The sequence below is a fragment of the Amphibalanus amphitrite genome, unplaced genomic scaffold (assembly GCF_019059575.1).
Source record: "Amphibalanus amphitrite isolate SeventyFive unplaced genomic scaffold, NRLGWU_Aamphi_draft 000394F_arrow, whole genome shotgun sequence".
Classification (NCBI taxonomy): Eukaryota; Metazoa; Arthropoda; class Thecostraca; order Balanomorpha; family Balanidae; genus Amphibalanus; species Amphibalanus amphitrite.
The window spans coordinates 269,199-289,394 of NW_024881888.1; the positions used below are offsets into that span (position 1 = coordinate 269,199).

At 47.9% G+C, this 20,196-nt stretch overlaps 1 protein-coding gene across 2 annotated transcripts; it reads left to right on the forward strand.

The window, feature by feature from the left end:
- The first annotated feature begins 1,065 nt into the window (after positions 1-1,065).
- On the forward strand, positions 1,066-18,391 carry LOC122390371 (phenoloxidase-activating factor 2-like). Of its 2 annotated transcripts, none has more exons than XM_043383265.1 (3): positions 1,066-1,199; positions 15,179-17,475; positions 17,703-18,391. In XM_043383265.1, exon 2 carries the CDS (start codon positions 15,179-15,181, stop codon positions 16,565-16,567), a length of 1,389 nt encoding a protein of 462 aa, XP_043239200.1. In that variant the 5' UTR covers positions 1,066-1,199; the 3' UTR covers positions 16,568-17,475; positions 17,703-18,391. The 2 variants fall into 2 exon arrangements, with proteins under 2 accessions (XP_043239200.1, XP_043239199.1); XM_043383264.1 differs by lacking the exon at positions 1,066-1,199 and adding an exon at positions 13,558-14,110.
- The last annotated feature ends 1,805 nt before the right edge of the window (positions 18,392-20,196 follow it).

Below are 20,196 nucleotides of genomic sequence, written 5' to 3' on the forward strand. Positions count from 1 at the left end.
TGTCGAAATACATCGACAGCCAGGGCCTTGTCTGGGACGAAAGTACCAGATCATACGCCATGGCCTACAATTCTTCCCTCCACGAAACCACCGGTCACACACCTTTCTACATGATCCATGGCTTTGAGCCTCGGTTGCCTTTGGATGTAATGTACGGAACCGATGAAGTCGCAATACCAGCTGAAACCTTCCTGAACAAACGGCTGAAGAACATGAAGCGGGTCTTCGCACAGGTGAGGAGAGCCTCCTCCCAATCAGCTGCTCGAATGGCGGTTCGCCATGACAGCAAACTCAATTTTACCGCGTACCCAACGGGCTTGAAGGTGTGGGTACGAGACCACACTGCCGCTGTGGGAGGAAAACCGAAGCTGGGTCTGCCGTTTAAAGGACCGGTGACCATCGTCGAGAGAAGAGGCACACCGGGGGAGGAAGTTACCTACCGGATACAGGACGTCCGCGGCAAGACACGCGTCGTGCACCACAACGACCTCAAGGAGTTCATCCCTCGTCGGACCGACTTGCGGCCAGTTCAGGATCCGAGTGGTCCAAATGGACGTGGTGAGGCCGTGGGGGTGGATCCCGTGAGCGACTGTGGTAACGAGCATGGCGTTCTGCTCGAGGTGCCGCTAATGCACTTACTCGGGAGAGCTGGCCCATCTGGTGATGTGGGCGTCGCTCAGAGGGGAATGTTGCCGCCAATGTCATACGTGACCAGATCAGGCCGAGTGTCGCGACCACCTGAAAGGTTCCAGGCGGGACTATGAGTGTGGTGGAGGTGGTGAAGGCTGTGATTGTGTATATAGTTGTAATGTAAATAGCGTGTCGTAAGTGTCGCATTGTTCAATGTATGATTGTTTCCGTGAGGGGGGAGGGGTGTTACGGGCGGCTGTGACCGCCCGTTGTGGCATGCCTGGCGCCGCCCGTGGCGCCTCCCCGGCTGGCCGCGCCCGGCGCCGCCCCTGCCGCGTGGCCCTCGGGCGGGGTCGAGGGCTGGCGCTGGCTGGGCGGTCGGCGGCCCGGGAGAGGCAGGGAGACCGTGGTTACGAGTGGTTGGCTCTGTGGTTCTTGTTTGGGCCTCTGCCGATAATACAGTAAAGCATCGAGTCTGAGTGTGTTCAGCTCCCGCAATAGTATGTTCATTTTTAAGAAACAGTTTCCAGCTACTTACCGTGCACAATTTGAAATCGATTATTTTTTCGGTAAGAAATTCTTGGCCAGACACTGAAACCCGCCCCCGTTCACGAGCTTCAGAATTCCTTTACCATGACGTCATCACGGCGCATGAATTTTCCTTCACCCATAGAAATGCATGCAAACCATGGTGTGTTTCAGGCGGGCTAAGGAGAAATCTAAGGCCTACACTTGTTCAAAAGACGTACCACTAAGCCAATGGATTCGTCTCATTACGATAAATGGGGTTCAAATCGAAACATTCGGCCTATATTTATCTAAAATGAGCCAATCAAATGGTCCCTGCAACTCAAAATGAAGGATTTCCTCTGCGTTAAAAAATTTGTTTCCATTGATTTTTATCAGTAACAGGGGAAATCCTTCATAATTGCTACCAGCTTACCACCAAATTCCCTCGCATTTCTGTTGCGCATTGCCTCACAAATAAGAGTTTTATGAAGTTTATACTAATTTAATTGTCATATTTTGACTGATTTTGGCGATCGTTAATTAGTTCAACGCAGCATGGAACAGATAGCTTTCATAGTTTGCTGAAGAATATGGCTTTTGCTTGGTTATTTTCAAGTTATATGTGATTTGGTGCGCCGTGATCGTAGCATTATGCAAATTAGATCAACTTATCAACTTTTGAAGTGAAGTTCACATGAAAAACTAAAAGTTCAAGCATAATAATTGTTTAAACATAATGATGCAGCATGTGTCTCCCAGATGGAACTTATATTTCAATTGAAAACTGAAAATGGGAAACAGAAGATGGATCTGCGGAGTTACCATGAGATCACAAGGTGCTCTTGATTGCTGGTAGTTGAAGATGTTGAGAGAACTTGTGAATCTGCATACCAGTCCTGACTTGCTTGATTGTTCAAAACTATTTTAATTCTCATAATTGTGTAATGTGTAGTGACTGTGCACACTGCGCAGCACATGTGCGCAGAAATATGCAGGTGGCTGGTAGATGGGTTAAACTTCGGAGGTGCGAATTTGGATGTCAGTTATAAAATTAATGGTTATGCCTTGTAGATTAAGCTGTGCTGTTATTTTTGTCTTTTTATAATTGTCTTTTTATAATTGTAACCTACAATGCTGTTAGTTTCATTTTTATTTAAATGCTCAACCAGAATTTGCACTTGTTCATGCATGAATGGCTAAGTTTGGGGTGTTTATTCAACCCTGACTGCTTAACTTTTTCAAAGGCACATGACACAGCATGGCTAGATCAGCTCTGGTACCTACTTGTTGACTATTTTTCTGTTTTTGGTGGTGAGGTGTTTGCTGTTTGTCTTTTGCAAGGTGGTCAATGAAATAAAATAATGCATTATTTTGGAATGTTTCCTTGACAGAAGCCAGGAGCCGGATTGATGTATGCTGGTGAATGAGATGGTTCAAAAGCATTATCTGATGTTTTTCAATGTGCATAAGCCATAACATCCCTTTCATATGCTCAACTTTTAATAGCTTCTCAGTCTGTCATTTTCCTGAAATATTGGTGTACATAAGAGATATTAGTACCTACTCAGAGGTACCTGCCTTCTGCTGGATAAGTATTTAATTGGTTGGACGAAATGGACAGGTAGCCTTATGATAATGTAACATGAAATCTTATTTCTATAAAACTTTGAAAATGTTCTAATTATTCATATCTGCATACATTTTTGATGACTTTCCACAAGAGTAGATAATGTGAGAAAGTCTATAAAATGACACATTCTGAAGGCTCAATGCTGACTGAGTGCTACCTCAAAGAATAACTGACTTGCTGGGTTACGAATATTTCTTTATTTTAATTTTTAAATGTAATGTACAATACATTGCAGTGAAATAACAAAATAGTGCAGTAAAATAGGAATGGCGACGATCAAACAACACGTGCGCCATTGATGTCTGCAAAAATTGCTACCAGATTGCTACCAAATCCGTGACGTAACCACGGCGCCTTTATTTCCCTAGTGAACCAACCTGAGTAGTAAAGTAATCTTGACTGAAACTGCCAAAACTCACGTGAGAGCTTCGATATTGAACTTTGAGCCAGCGTCCTTTTGAAAAAAACGAACTATAGTAGAAAATCAATGGTTTATTATATATAATAAACCAGTTCCCCTATAGGGGAACTGGCTATAGGAACATAGAAACATTCAGCCAGAGTCAAGCACGTATATTTCCAGGAATGGTAATAACAAGACATAATAAAATAATAATAATAAAATAAATTCACTTAATAGTAAGTCCTAGTATTAAGTAGTATTAAAGGGACCCTCCCACCTTCAAAAAAGTTAATGAATTGGCATGAAAATGATGTCGCTCAGTTCAGAAAGAGCAAAAACGAATATCTACCAAATTTCATCGAAAAATATTCACCGGTTTTCAAGATATTAGACTTTTACTTTTGTTTACTTTTTGGGATCTCCGCTGTTCCTAGCGACTTTATTTGAAAGTGCGGCATTTGTTGCGCGCAAAGCAGCATACACCACCGCGTGCTACAAAACGTTTTAGTCAAACATTTAACGGACGTTCGAAAGCCTGATGACGTCATCAGACTCCCGTAATGGTTAAGAGATAGGGACCACGCTGGTCCCACCCTGCAAGTAAAGGGAAGAAATTTCTTGAACACCATAAAGCTGCGGGGGTTGCGACCAGGATAAATGGTGGTTTCAGAGCCTGGCCGCAAACTTGGCTATCTCAACTCAAAACTAATGTTAAGGTGGGAGGGTCCCTTTAAGTAGAAGTAGGTATTAGTAGTGTATAGTAAGTAGTATTAAGCAGCATTAAGTACATGTACTTAATAGTAAATATGGTTAAGCGGTAAGCTCGAGTCTGTGAGTGCCTAAAGTGCCGTGGTGCAGGTAGCTGGGCCGACCTTCAGTGCTCTGACGAGGGCTGTCGCAGTGCACTGTGCACACTGCATACAGCAAAGATATGCATACCATATGAAGGGTGCGGCCAGCTGGCATGTGATTTTCCTGTCTCGAAGTAGCCGACGCATGACGGATCAGTTGCACATTTGTAGGATGTAAAATGCAGTGTCGTGAATAAATCTCAAAATAAGAGAAAATAATATCCATATAAAATACCCGGCGAGCCAAACCATAGGCGCGTAATATGTATGCAAGAAGCAAGCTGGTTTTATGAGTTTACCGTGATGTTTGTCGCCAGGTATCCCTCATTAGTAATTATCTCCAAATGAATTCCCTAAGTGGTGGCATGGATGCGCGTAACTTGAAGCTCATTAACATTTGCATATGTACCTACGGGTACCTATATTCAGTACTGGAATTAACTTTCCACAAGGAATAAGCAAAAGCACAATAAACGACTTCCAAAAGTTGGGCTATCTATTCTATATGATTTGCCATGCCTTTAAAAGGCATGTGTGCGCTATCTTTCATTTACGCTTATCACTGATTCACACGGATGACACCAAGGTCCAAGACAGAGAACCGGAGACCAATGTGGACGTCAAAGGTACTACAGACCGTATCGTCCTTACTCTATAAGCTGTCTTCGTCGGTGATAGGATGTGGGCACCGCGCACTGGAGCTCGACTCTCTCCGCACATCAGGACGGATCCTTGGCTGGTGTCCCATGAGTCTGACCTTGGTATCCCGAGTGTCGCTAGCCCCCCTGCACCCGGTATACACGAAGTTCAGCTCAACTATCGCGCTAATCTGCATTGCTAACCAGTTGCTCCTGTATGAGCGCTGCAGCACGTAAATCCGATGGCATGATAATTGATTGAATTCAAGCATGACGAACACGTTTGATGGCTATGAACTGGAGAGCAGGCGCAGCGAGTGAGCGAGTTTATGTGTGGTTTCACCGAAAAAAAAATATTAGTGTGAGCGGCCCGACCCGGCCCGGCTCCGTGACCGTAAGCCTGTTTCGTAGCTCAGTTGGTATAGCGTGTTATATGATCTCTGCACGGGTGCTCACGGTTTAATGATCCGAAGAGTCCTCCGTCTTGCACACACAGATGTATTCTCCTCCAGACAATCACTGACCGACTGGGCGCCAGCTCAACTGAGCACAGACACCTAAGTCAGCACATACATACACCAGCGCGAAGCAAACCTGGACTCCGCTGATACCTATGCGCATAACATCACTTCCCCGCAAGACCGTTGCAAGGGCGACCGACGATCATGATCGCACTAGATGCATGCCAGAGGGCCGCGCCAGCTGGAAGGGACGTCGCCGACCGGTGCGATTGTTGCCCCTCGAACCGTGTCATCCATCTCCTCCCTGACTGTTTCTCTCCATGCCATTGGAATGTCTCTCGCTGTTTGTACTCGAACAGCATACGGCTTTGCGTCTTTCTGGAAATGAATATGGACGGGGCAAGGGGCAACTATCCATTGGTTCTAAATCGTCATGAGTAGCGAAAACGTTGAAACATTTCTAAAGAAGCTGTTTTTCATGCTTTGTATGTGGTCTTTGACTAGCTTTCATCTGTTTGATACTAAGGGGGAGCTGCTGCTTCAATTTCTTACTCGTAGTTCATCAAACCTCGCCTCTTTTCGCTTTCACCTGAAGAAGAGGATTATCGCAGTCGATCGAGATCGATTCTGTCTTCACGGACTTTGCCTAAGGAGCTTGAGGCGTGGGATAATATGCAGAGAGAATGTCCAGATCCAGAGACACGTTCCACGACATCAGCGGAGACTGTATGCCATCGGAAACGTGTACGTCATCATGGGCGTCTCGACCATACTACCGACTGCCAATCTTAAATGTCGTTGGAAAAGTCCCCTGACCTGACAGTGTCCGTCTGTTGGCAGTGCAGCCCGTTTCTAGGTTGCAGGGACGCAGATCGGCGCGCTGCAGACCGAGGTGTGCTAGCTGTGACGACCCGATCACGGATGCTTCTACGCAGAGTCAGGCACCGGTTTAATCACACCCCGCGGAGACTGATCAAACGATCCTGCGGATCTTCATGCACCTTTTGTGGGTGCCTTGAGAGAGCTCTCCTCTTTGATGACATCAGCAAGCACGAATTGACGCAATGCAGGCTGAATGAGCCGTTTCTCCCGCCTTGACGTCTGACCGGTCGTGTGCGGGGATCACTTCTCTTTGCCGACATGCCATTCCAGGTTTGTTCCCGGATTGTTCGCAGTGTTTATCCCAAGCTGGACACTGTCCTTACGGTTCATGACAGTCACCACCGTAGCAACCACATTCCTCCAACCAGCTGAGGGGAGCGGACGGCGACTTCGACGCACCTACCCATTCTTGTAACAGCCGTCCAGCTATTGGCCTGCCTTTTACTGATTTCGATAGATCGCCACTTATCCACAGCAATTTGTAGCGTCGGGAACGGTCTCATGGCGAGCAGTTGCCAAAGCGCCTCCGGGTCACGAATTCCAGGGACGAATGCGTAGCGAGTCTATCCTCTATGCACTATAGTCGCATAGTTCAACCTCTCCCGAAAATTACTATGAAGAAGATGTTAAACGATTCAGCTTCTCGCAAGGCCCGATATGGGCCTTCTCGTTAGCGACGGTCCTCAAAGAGGACCCGATTTAGTGCGACATTCCACAGACACCGGAGGTATCTTTAGACCTTGTCGAAAGCATCCTCTGGGCTGCCGTCAACATCGCCGATGACGTGCTCCAGCGTAGCGCACATTTCATCTGTGAACACGAGCGGAGACAGGCGATCTGCTCGGTTGGAGTCAGCTTGTTGAGTCTCGCGAGCGTGGTGTAGTCTCTCCAGGCCTGACGCCAGCTCTTGAACGTCCGCAGTGAGATGTCGCGGCTGAGTTTTTCTGGCGGATGGGTTGCTCTCACGGCAGGACCTTCCGCCCCACCGGTGCCAGCACGGGCGGCTAACGCCATAGCAACGTCAGTTGGAGCACTGTCGGCTCCAGCGGTGCTGGCGATGGTGGACTGAGATATAATCTGAGATAGACACTGAATCTGCTCCTGATGTTGACGTTCCAGCCGTTCAACTTGTTCCACATACCGCTGTTCTTGTCTTTCCGCATGGTGGCGCTATCTGTGACTCCAGGAGAGCGGCCACCCACTCTGGGAAAAACTCGCCAAGTATTGCTTGCTGTCGCTTCAGAAATGACAACACTCGCTCTTTCGTGTGTGATTGGTCGATGGTGATGTCGTCAATAATGGCAAAAAAAAAAATACGCTATGTGCTCATAAGCAAGCGACCGACTGGGTTTTGAACCAGAGATAGGTAGGTACGTACAGTCCACAGCAGAAGTAATGTGTGGTTTCAGTCATGGGTATGTTCTGCTTCTGAAGCCTAGGAACGATTAGCCAGACTGCAACGAGACTTTAAATGTAGCCTACATGTATCTTCACCCTTGCAGCTACAACTTTGTCTATTGACGTCTTCTTTTCAATCAGTCCGCATTTAAAAATCGTCGGTCAAAGCCATCCGTTGAGATTGGTAAAACCGACCCCCACCGGACACGATTTGGTAGCCAAGGTCTGTGACGTCAGCCGGGCGTGAAGTTTTCCCTTCACCATAGGCTTCACACACAAACTGGCCGAAGTTCATGCCAGGATAGCCCGGCTTGGAAGTGCAAAAATGATTAAATTTTGCCCTCAATAGATTCACTGCTTCATTTTATAACTAAAAACGTCCGTTATTAGGCCTCAATGAAGGTAAAAAGTACTCAAAATCGAAGTTCAAGAAGATGCTGTCCGAGCACAATCTGGTAACATCACGTGACCTTTTTTAAGCAGAATGTATATAATTCAAGGATTTTATTACACGATTGCTGCCTAAAACATCATAAATAATACGCTTGTAACATTTATTGCTTCTGTTTAAGTCATAACATTGCAAAACGCAAAGTTTATCATGGCAGTCACGTGACCAAAGGTATAGCAGGGGTTGGGACAAGCACTCAAAGGATTTCAAGTTTTTTAATTAAATTATATAAGTTTCATGATGAAATTGAAAGAATGTATTTTTTCCTAATGAAATACAAATTTTTGTATGTAAAATATTTTCCTTATGGGCGAAATTCTCCATATAAGAAATGTCAGTGACGTCACCAGGGCTTTACTCAAAACATCCGACCTACCTGTTTCTTATAGGTATCTTGGGTAAAACCACACATTACTTTAGCGGTGGGCTGTACCTACGTAGTACCAGGTCGTAAGGAAGTCGTAAGAAGTCGTAAAAAGTCGTGATATCCACGAATTGTGTTAGTTGTATCAGTTTCACTGACAGTTGCGCTATGTTATGACCTCTGCAGTGGTGCTCACGGTTTAATGATCCGAAGAGTCGTCCGTCTTGCGCACACAGATGTATTCCCCTCCAGACAATCACTGTCCACTGACCAACTGGGCACTGGGCGCCAGGTTAGCTGACTGTAGGCCCGTGCGACAACACATACACCAGCGCGAAGAAACTTCTTACTCTGATACTAATGCGCATAACAATAGGTTGATGTTCCATTAACATCAGCATGCATCAGCCATATAATTTCGTTGGGTGATTACTGATTTGGCGGACGAATGGGAGCTCTTTCTGCCGCCTAGTAGCGGACCGGGCTCACCACAGGTACCGCTGTCTTCCACCAGGGTGAGCGCCAGGCCAACCAGTTTCCTTCGGAGCCCCGTCAGGATACGGAATGAGGGCGCTTGGGTAGGAATGTGACTCCGCTAGGGTCAAATTGACGAATTACGTGTTACTTATCCCATTCAGAGTGAGGCAGGCGCAGCGACTGAACGGAATTGCGTGCTTTTTTAGTTATTTATCAAAGTTGAGTCACGGAAACGTAAGATATAGGCTTTGATGTAGGATTATCATTAAATTCATAGAAAAAGATTTAATTATAATTTGACTTTCATAATTATCGAAGAGAAAAAATATGGTTGAAGTTATCGTTCGTTCCATCCTCTGTGTAAGCCCATCCGCATCGCTGCCATCACTGCCTCCTTGTTCCGGGCTGACGTCTGACGGTCACCCCACTGAACCCATCCCACCAGCTGCTCCAAAATCGGAGCATGTCCCTCCGGAGTGAGTGTTTGAAAGGATGGATAACAGGACCGTAAACACGCTTGTCCAAATGCGGGACGGGCTCAATCACTGCGGCACCCCAGCCGGCGCGGCGTGATGACTGAATCAGCCCCAATGATCCCCTTATCCTCTTATCCGACGACCCCATGGCGATTAGAATTGTCTAAAGCCTGAAACAGACTCTTTCCGCAGTCAGGAAATCGCATGCGATGCGAGAGCCTATTCAAATACATGGAAGCACGCTCGCATCAATCACACGCACTTCCCGGATGCGATTGATGCGGGAAGAACTACGAGTATAACGCATTTGAATAGGCTCTCGCATGCGATTTCCTGAACGCGGAAAGAGTCTGTTTCAGCCTTAACCCTCGCATGTGTGCGGCGTTTGCCAGCTTCTAATGTGTAGGGGGGGGGGGGGAGGTCGGTTGGACCCCCCCTTGCCGTTTGGCCCCTGATCGAGCTAGAGCTTCGCGGAAAAAACGAGCGTGTCGCCCGTGACGAGAGGAAGCCGATGATACCCAATTTTAAGGTCCTAGGTCATTGGTTGACCTTCCAGGTCAGGTCAATGACCCAAAGTCGGGAAAATCGGGACCTGTTAGAAAGTCGTAAAGTGTGGCTGCTAAGGGGTTTTTCGGGGTGCTGATCACGAATATCGTGTTATTTTTGATCACAGATGATGTCTTGAAGCATTTAGACCAGGTCGGGTCAGGTCAGGTCAGGTCAACCAGTAGGCGTCGTGACGGGTATTCGTAATACGTGTCAACCGCCTCTGACAGCTTCGTAACATGTTACGAAGTCACCAAAACTACTTCGTAAATGTTCAAATGGTTGCTAAATTCGAATTCAGCTCCAAAAACTAGTCTAGAAACATGTAAAACTCGAAAAAGTGACCCGAGGTCACCCGAGGTCACCAAAGGTCAATGACCTGATCTGACCTTCAGGTGACCTTGACACACACGGGAGTAACATCAAATCACATGTTTGAACGTTTGAAACCACGAAAAGCTTGCAAACACGCGGCTAGTGCGAGCCGACATACGCGAAATCGTGATTTCGGCCAAACATGGTCTCGGAAAAGAGGTCACAGGTCAAAGGTCATTTGGGTCAGGGTCATGAAATTTTCAGGGTAGGTGTAAAATTGATCAATGCGAGGGTACTGAAAGTTTCGTCGCGATCGGCCGCTTTTTACGCGAGTTATTCGCGAAAAACCATGGGGGGGGGTCCATCCGACCCCCCCCCCCCCCTACACATGCGAGGGTTAAAAATTGAATTGATAGTGTCCCACACCATCTCAAATGAAACTTCGACAATGAATCATAAAATGGCAAATGACAGCCTTAACCCTATTCCTGGCGGGCTCCGCCGGGACAAGAAACTGGCGGGGGGGGGGGGCCGATTCGGCCCCCCCCCTGAGATCTCGAGAACGAAGCAAGATAGCGACAAGCGGTAAACGGCATCGGATACGCACGGCCAAGATCTACAATTTTTACTAAGGTCATTTTCAGGTCAGGTCAAAGATGACGTCACAGGGGTCGAAAAAGTCAAAATGGCGGCACTAGATATGGAGAGAGTTTTTCTCGAATAACTTTCGAATTAGTCAAGATAGGAACAAACTAAGGGCATCATCGTGATCCTCTCGTCAATCCGCATCGAATGATATATATGTTGACCTCGAAAGGTCAAGGTCAAAGGTTGACCTCAGGTCACGTGACCTCGAGGTCATCATGTATATCATTCGATGCGTCTTGACGAGCTGAACACAATGAGACCATCCACGCGTCTGTATCTTGTTCCTGTACGGAGTTATTGGCCAAAAACCTTTGGTGACCTTTGATGACGTCACATGACCTCACAGCTGCCCAACAGCAAAACAGACCTCAAGGTAGTGAAGGTTGATCGTATATGAAGTCATGTATGGTATATGGGGCCATTCCTACCCGTTTTAGTGGTAAAAACAGGGAGTTGATTTTTCCCCCATTGACTTATAATGGGGAGGTCGCGAAATTGACCTGACCTTAGGTCACCGATATCAAAATTCCGAGATATACAAATTGCACATACTGGTACCCTAACTAAACCCTGAAGAGAAGAAATTGATCGGTCAAAAACTCTAGCTCTGGCGTGATTGCAAACTTTTCTGAGGTAGCGTCACCAAACCGCCTCTGGTGACCTGACCTGAGGTCAGATCAACTCAAAATTTTCAGACATGTTGCGTAGAAGCCTTTTAGGAAAAGTCAGAAAATTTGAGCTTCCTAGCTCAACGCGTTTGGGAGATATAACCAAAAAACCTCAGGGGGGGGGGGCTCCTGAGGCCCCCCCCGCCAGGAATAGGGTTAAACTTGTAAGGTTAATTTAACGTAGACTTAGCCATGGGACGATAACCAGAATGTCTACAATATCTACTGTTATTTTGCATTTTCCAGGTAGACCAACTCTGCTATTTGATTGAAAATGGGTGCCTTTTCATTAGGTTGTTTGCCGCTTGCAAAACTGTACAGCAACGTGTTTACTGTTTAGTAATTAAAGTGACCATCCCACCTTAACATTAGTTTTGAGTTGAGATAGCCAAAATGGGGTCCCTGGTTTGCACTTACCGGTTTGAGCACTCACAATATCGAGAAATGCTTCAAATCGGAAACATCTAATCTCATAGTTCATAGTTGCAGCACTTTCGATTTAGAGGGGTAATGCATTTGAATGTCCCCTCTGAACGAGTGACGTCAGCGCAGATCTAACGATTTAAAATCTTGAACTAAAACGTTTGGGAGCACGCGGTTGCTGCTTTGCGCGCAACCATAGGCGGCGGTAAGGGGAAGGCACCGGGGCACCGTGCCCCCTTTGATTTTGGCATTTTAACATTAGCCCTATGGGCGTTGCATGGAAAGAATGGGACCAAAAGTCGGCAGTGCCCCCCGCCCCCTTAATTGAAGGTGTTATCGCCTATCGGTGTTATAGAGTTCAGTGATTCCGTCGCTACATGCGCGCAACAAGTGCCGCACTTTCAGCTGCCAAACTATTGCTTCCAAATAAAGTCGCCAGGAACAGCGGAGATCCCAAAAATAACAAAAGAAAAAAAAACTAATATCTTGAAAATCGGTGAATATTTTTCGGTGAAATCTGGTAGATATTCGTTTTCGCTCTTTCTGAAACGAGCGACATCACTTTCATGCCAATTCTTTAACATTTTTTAAGGTGGGAGGGTCCCTTTAATATGATTTGCAAAACGATCTTGGTTTCATAAGAAGGCGGCTGCAAGCTTGTTATGGATGCAGTTATTTTGTACATATATGTTTTGTTCAATTTAAGTTTGCCACAGTTGTGATACAATACCTATGGTCAGGGATGCGGAGCCGGAGCCGGAGTCGGAGCCGGAGCCGCCGGAGCCGGCATATTTTGCCCGGAGCCGGAGCCGGAGCCGGAGCCGTGAAACAATATAGCCCGGAGCCGGAGCCGCAGCCGGAGCCGCCAAAAAAGGGGGCGACTCCGGCTCCTTTTTTATTTTTTGAAGAGGAAAAAAATAATTGACCTAGTTCGGTTTGACAGTACAAGGCAGTAAAGCATATGAAAAGTACGTCATGGGCCATCAAGTGAATGAAAAAAGCCGAATATCCCCAGTATCCCACAGTACGCAATCAACTTTCTGTCTGCTCCTCCCCCCCCCCCCCACGTCTACTGCATCCCCAGAACATGAGGACCGGTCATCAGGTGACGGCCATTGTTTTGAAGCCAGTGCAGTGGACTGCGACTCCCAGCACCGTCTCTTCCCCCCCCCCTACCCTCCCCCCATGCAGCCGAGACGGATGTCAGCTTCAGTGAACTCCGATTCGCGGCGACTGCGTTTCCAATGCCATCGCTTCCTAGTCCTTTGTTCTGCCAGTTCTCTCCGAGGTGCGTTTGCGCGGGGACGCGGTGAGCCGGTCATGGCAAAGAGTAACGCGTATAACCAATCCAATTTTTCTTCCACCCGTATTTAATTGATTGCATAGGGGATGTACTGAGTCGGAGCCGGAGCCGCCGGAGCCGGAGCCGCCGGAGCCGGACCATTTTACTCGGAGCCGGAGCCGGAGCCGGAGCCGCCATAACATTTCACCCGGAGCCGGAGTCGGAGCCGGAGCCGATTTTATTCTCCGGAGCCGGAGCCGGAGCCGGAGCCGTCTGAAATTTCCACGGCTCCGCATCCCTGCCTATGGTACCTAAGTTTACACCTTTTGGGTAATGAATTATTTCTAGTGTTCTATTTTCATGAATTTTGAGCTTCATAATACGTTAAGAGTTTTAACACCATGTAAAAGTATGCGGCAACTCATAGATACTTCCTCTAGAACATATACACAACACAACATAACATAGGACTTAGCCTCTAGAAAACGGCAACCGCATGAACAATGGGTCCACATACTAAGCTGACATATGTATCTCCGGACATTGCGAGGCGTTAAGTCATAGGTCTTCCTGTGGTAAACGGTCGACATTCATGACGCCATATTCCGCTTCTGGTGTTTAATCACACCACCAAACGGTGCTGTTTTCCCAAATGGTAGCTGCTTATTCGGATCAGCGACGGAAATCCCTGAAGCGATCCTTCTGTGAGCTGGGCGTCACAGCCTTGCCGGGCGGACTTTTCGTGCGCGTTGGCCGGCGCCCTTCACACACTGTGACGTCGGACTGAGGCCCGGGTACACGCGTCACATCGGCTGGTCGCTGGGTGTTTATACTGAGTTTGGACAGAGTAACACAGACATATACAGCGGCGCCAGCGCGGTCAGCAGTGCACACAGAGGTGAGGAACGCCGCGGCGGGAGCTGCGGCTGCCGGACAGACGGGATCGCGGCACGGACAGGACAGACGGATCGCGGCACGGACAGGACAGACGGATCGCGGCACGGACAGGACAGTAGCACGGGCACCACTGGACAACAGACAGCACGGCACGGACACGGTAAGAGTGTAACGGGTGTGCCAACGGTAGGAGGTTGCGACACACGGTCATGGAAGCCGTGTATGACTGTGTGTATATTGGCGCATTTTGTGAAAGCAGTGAGAGTGTATGACCAGGTATAAACGCCGAGCTGGTTTCCCTAAAGACGTGTTGTGCTGCTTTCTATAAAACAGCATTGGTTCGTGTATCTCCTTCACCTATTCTAGCAATGTACACTCAATTTAATGATCAAATTCAATTTCCAAATCGGACTTCGATGAGGATCTCGTGAGATGTTATATTCGTCCGACTGCTATAATATAGTGTAATTATTAATATGACGTGGTTCTATTGCTATAAAGCTTACAAATAGTTCAGCGACAACAAATAATGCGATAATCAGAAGACCGTTCTCAAGCAGTCTCGATCAAGAAAAAATATGCTCCATGTCTGAGGGAGAAAATTTTTGGACCATTCAATGGGGTATTAATTTGGCAAGACGAACAATTCCGAACACGGTGCCCCAATCTTATAAACGAAGAAACTATAATATGGACATAAGACAGTGGAATCGAATATGGGTCATGGCCTCGAGCTGTCGCATGTTTATGATTGAAACTCTGAGGTCAGTCGGAAGAGCACCACACAGACTCGGCCATAGATGTCTGGTTTTGGCCTGAAACATCAATATAATAGTCCTCATCAGACAAAATCTTCTTTATTTGATGGCCACTGACCGCGGCTTCTTAGTAACATATGCTCCTACACATCCTTTGGACGCTATCCGTGTGAAAGTATGCTGCTGTATGCACTGAGTCATTGCCTTCACTACTTCCTGTTTTGTGTTTGTGGCGATAAACCTATAGTTGGATAGCTGCCAGGAATTTCCTTGCATGCTATGGACGATTAGCTATGCATTGATTCATACCATAAGACGTATAGTTATGCATGAGCTTATTGACTCTCTGAGTTACAGTCATGTATGCATACGTACGTCCAGAGGCAGACGATTTGCGTGTGTCAAAATAGGCCGGCAGGCGACTTATTAGCAGCGTGCAAGAGCGGTGACGAAGCATGACTTTGTTTCAGATGAAGACGTTTATTCTGCTGACATTCCTCACCTTATTGGCGTACACGGGAGCCCAGGTGGACCCGGCCAGCGACGATGCTGCGTTTCTGGCGTCACTGCTCGGGGAGGTGCCCGCCGAAGGGACCAACCAGGAGAGCCTCGGCGCCGGCGGCGGCCAGAAGACGGCGAAACCCAAGTGCGGCAGCACCTCCGACATTGACTCGCTGACCTCTGAGCAGTTCCTGGCTCTGCTGTCGGGTGACTGTGATCCTGTGGAGCCGGAGCCGGAGCCGCAAGAGCCGGTGCAGCTGTGCGAGCGTGGCGAGTTCCAGTGCACGCCGTACCACCGGTGTCGCGAGGAGGACATCTACAGCGACGGCATGGGCGACTTCAGCGTGCGCATCGGACTGGCGCAGTACGAGCGAGAGCGCGACTACATCCAGCACTCGGAGTGCCCGCGCTTCGGCGACGTGTGCTGCAGTAATCCGCTCCCCGTGCAGCCGTCCACCCCGCGGCCCCCCGAGCCGTACACGCCGCAGTGCGGCCGGCGCAACCAGGACGGTCTGGGCGTGCGCATCGCCGGGTTCCGCGACAGCGAGACGCAGTTCGGCGAGTTCCCCTGGGTGGTGGTGGTGCTGCAGATCCAGGAGGTGGGCGGCGAGCAGCGGCTGACGTTCGTCTGCGCCGGCTCGCTGGTGCACCCCCAGGTGGTGCTCACGGCCGCCCACTCTGTGGACGACATGGCGGACGCCCGGCTGGTGGTGCGACTCGGCGAGTGGGACACCCAGCACGAGTCCGAGCTCTACCTCCACGAGGACTATGACGTGAGCTCCATCAAGATCCACCCACAGTTTCACGCTCGCCTGCTGCGGGACGACGTGGCGATGCTGGTGCTGAACCAGCCCGTGCCGCTGCAGTCGCACATCGACACGCTCTGCCTGCCCGACCCCGCCGTCAACTACGACAGGGCCGCCTGCGTGACCGCCGGCTGGGGCAAGGACGCCCTCGAGGACGGCCAGTTCCAGACGGTGCTCAAGAAGGTGGACCTGCCGCACGTGCCGCGCGCTCAGTGCCAGCGCATGCTCCGCAAAACGCCCCAGCTGGGACGCTACTTCCGGCTGGATCGCTCCTTCACCTGTGCCGGAGGTAACGAGGGCGAGGACGCCTGCAAGGGTGACGGCGGCGCGCCGCTCGCCTGCCGCGACCCGCAGCAGCCCGACCGCTGGGTGCAGATCGGCGTGGTCTCGTGGGGCGTCGGCTGCGGGGTGTCGGGCGTGCCCGGAGTCTACGCCGATGTGCGTCCTCACGTGGGCTGGATCAGCGAGACTATCAGTGAGGTGGAGCGGGAGCAGCAGCATGACATTGACCTCAGCATCTTCGAGCGGCGGCTGACCGGACCGCCCGTCTGAGATTGCTGTTTGAATTGGCTAAGGGACTGACGATGAGAGAGTCTTAACGAAAATAACCTTTGTGTCTATGCAAAGAAGTCAAAAGTGTCTCGATTGTATGATTCAGCGCTTCGTATGTTACGAAATGCGACAACATGCACGGTTTACAGCGTGTGGAAGCGTAATATGATTAAAACTCTTGCACGGAGCCTTAGCCTAGTAATTGGGATGTAAATAAATCAATAAAAATTAATCAAAAACGTAAAAATGCAGTGCTTCCAAATATACCACACATATATAGCACACGGTCTCAGAAAATATTTAGCTCCGTATTTGATATGTGGGCAATTTGTAAAATTGATTTAAACGCAATCTTTTTTTAAAGACAACGGATACATTAAAACTTCAAAAAAGTATAAAATGCATGTTACCGTCAAGGCCAGTTTGAGAAATAACATCAAAAATGGAAAAAGTCAATTTAACACTTTTTAGGTAAGATAAACAAAACAAGTCACTTTTTGACTGTTTGGCTGTCATTTCTCGTTTTAGCTGGCTATCATTTCCCTTTTATCTCGTTAGCTAAAAACTTGAAGGTATACTTTTCAACAACGCACGGAAAAACCCCGACGTCTCTTTTGAAAAGGAAACAGGCATTTACACATGAACAGCTTAACGCGAACATCGAGGCCACATGAATAGCAAAATACATAGAGTTTATTAATGCTGAATGAGCCGCTACACGTAATAAGAATCTTATTTGTGATTTTACTCTCCTACCGTGCATATGAGACAAGCATCTTTTAAATAAAACAATGTAAATCAGAAAACAGTTCTAAGCTTATGTTTCTTTGTTTGAAATATGAAACAGTTTCGACATGGTTTCTTGAGCCTTTTGCTGATTCTCATCGGCTGTGCTGTAGTGCGAGGAGGTGAGTACTTATTTCCGAGGAAACTAATATCTAAGTTATCATAATGTATTGATTATTTCAGAGAGGTTAACGACGCAAATAATTTGTTCTAAACTCTAGTGCCTTATTGTCAATCTATCATGACTGGACTTTTGTTCATCTTTCGAAATATTATTCAGTTGGCGTTTTGTGAAAACAAGCAGTAAGGTGCGCTTCAGTTGATATTACTCTACATATTTCACCCGCAGATGAGGTAGACGTTTCCGTTCAAGATGATGGTGGAGATGACTCTGAAGAAGTCATTACGAAGGAGGAAACAATAGTGGAAAGCATTCCTGCTCCACCTCGCTCGTCTGCTGTCGAAAAGATCCAGGTCGAAAAAGTAGATGTAACAGGGCCAGATCTGGTCAAGTTGACAAGAAGGATAGAAGATGCTCTCAATGCAGTCATTGCAAAAGTAGTGCAAAGGAAAAAAGAGATCGCAAACGAGCTTCGTAAATTTGAGGTTGGAATAATGAACATTCTTAGACTTCTGGGCTCTGTGCAGCCCAGGTCACGCCGTGAAGCAAAGAAAGGAAGACAGGCTGCCCCCAGTCCAGATGACGACGATGATGATGACGACGACGACGATGACGATGACGATGACGACGACGATGATGACGATGATGACGACGATGATAATGATGACGATGACGACGATGACGATGATAAGAGATGAGTGCTTGGCAGATCGTCCACGACATTTTGGTGTATTTGATCATAGGTCACAATCGATCATCAAGATGAATGCCAACCATACGTGTAATTTGTGCTACTTTATCACATTCGACTGTCATCTTTGCCATCAATCGATGTGAACGAACCGCTGTGTCGCGACTGTCATGTCATGACCACTACGTCATTCAATATGAAAGGCAATAATGACTGCTGCATTATCTACATTGGGACCGTATGTTTGCCTGCATGATGCGAGTATGGATACAGACCCGATTGCCGCTTATCCCGAGTCGTTCACGTTTGTCCCACTCCCTAATCTATGTCTGTCCCTCATGCGTAATCACCTGCGATATTTGAAATGCGCGCATCAATACCAACTGGAAATGATAAGCCAAAGCACTTGTTTGGGCTGACACATATACAGTATTGTAAGTATAGGCAATAGGCATTGCCAGTGATACATAGAACACAACGAATAAAAGCAAGGGGTCTGTGCCTTTCTCAAGGCCTGACTTCAAATGCCATCATATCTTCATTTCCAATAAGCCCGTCGCTGGGGTCGAATTGGTCTGGCTTTGTCGATGGCTCAGATTCCCCATTGCATGGATGTCGTGCTGAGCAGGCTGAGGTCGGTCACGGAAGGTCGCGGGAGAGCGCTGCCCGGCGACTGGCACGGCCCAGGGCCAGGACAGAGCTGAGGGGCACGGACGGCTCGTGACGGCGCACCACCGCCAGCAGCCAGCTATCGCCGAACGCAGCGGGAACTCATTTGGAAACGAATGATATCGGCTCTATTCGCGGGCTCTGACGCTTTAGTGGATTTCGGTGATATGTGGCCGCTAACTGAACCTGCTCCCAGCATGATTATCCGTCATCAATTAATAATGGGCTTTTCTCGGCACAAATCATAAATCTGCATCAAGTTAACTTGTTTTGGAGTTTAACGACAGACTGAATTAATTTCGCACATAAAATCAAAGCATCCTTCTAACAAGCGACTGCGATTGATTTTAACCCTCGCCCGTATTGGTGTTTTGCCAACTGCGAACGTATAAGGGGGGAGGGTCCGTTGGACCCCCTCCCCTTGCCGTTTCGCCCCTGATCGAGCGCTTCGCGAAAAAAACGAGCGTGTTGCCCGTGACGAGGGGACGCCGACCATGCCCAATTTTAAGGTCCTAGGTCATTGGTTGATCTTCCAGGTCAGGTCAACGACCCAAAAGTCGGGAAACTCTGGACCTATTAGAAGGTCGTAAAGTGTGGCTGCTGTGTGTGTGTTTTTGTGTTTTTTTTTGTATTGATAAGGAATATCAGGTTAGTTTTGGTCGCAGATGATGTCTTCATGCATTTGGGCCAGGGCGGGTCAGGTCAGGTCAGGTCAACCAGTAGGGGTCCTGCCGGGTATTCGTAGAAGTTGTCAACCGCCTCTGACAGCTTCGTAACATGCTACGAAGGCACCAAAACTACATACTCTGCAAATGCTCAAAAGGCTCCTAAATTCAAATTCAGCTAACAAAAAACTAGCCTAGAAACACGTAAAACTCGAAAAAGTGAACCAAGGTCATCAAATGTCATTGACCTGACCTGACCTTCAGGTGACCTTGACACTCACCCTCATGCATTAGAGCAGCATCATACCTATCACAATCACATGTTTTAGCGCTTGAAATCACGAAAAGATTGCAAACGTACAACTAACGCGAGCCGACATGTGCCGAATTGCGATTCTGGTCAAACATGGTCTTGAAAAGTAGGTCACAGGTCAAAGGTCATTTGGGTCAAGATCATGATATTTTTAAAATAGGTGTAAAATTGATCAACTCGAGGATGATGAAAGTTTCGTCGCGATCGGCCGCTTTTTACGCGAGTTATTCGCAAAAAAAAACGAGGGGGGTCCATTCGACCCCCCCCCCTATACGGACGAGGTTTAAGCAGATTTGACTTGAACTCCAGAGAAACGTCATGCTTTTTCTAAAATTATGCAAGAAACTCATTTAGAGCATGCTAACAGTTTTTTTTTGTATTTGT

What these genes read in the sequence shown, in the direction of transcription:
- LOC122390371 (XM_043383265.1), top strand. Translation starts at nt 15,179, where the DNA reads ATGAAGACGTTTATTCTGCTGACATTCCTCACCTTATTGGCGTACACG.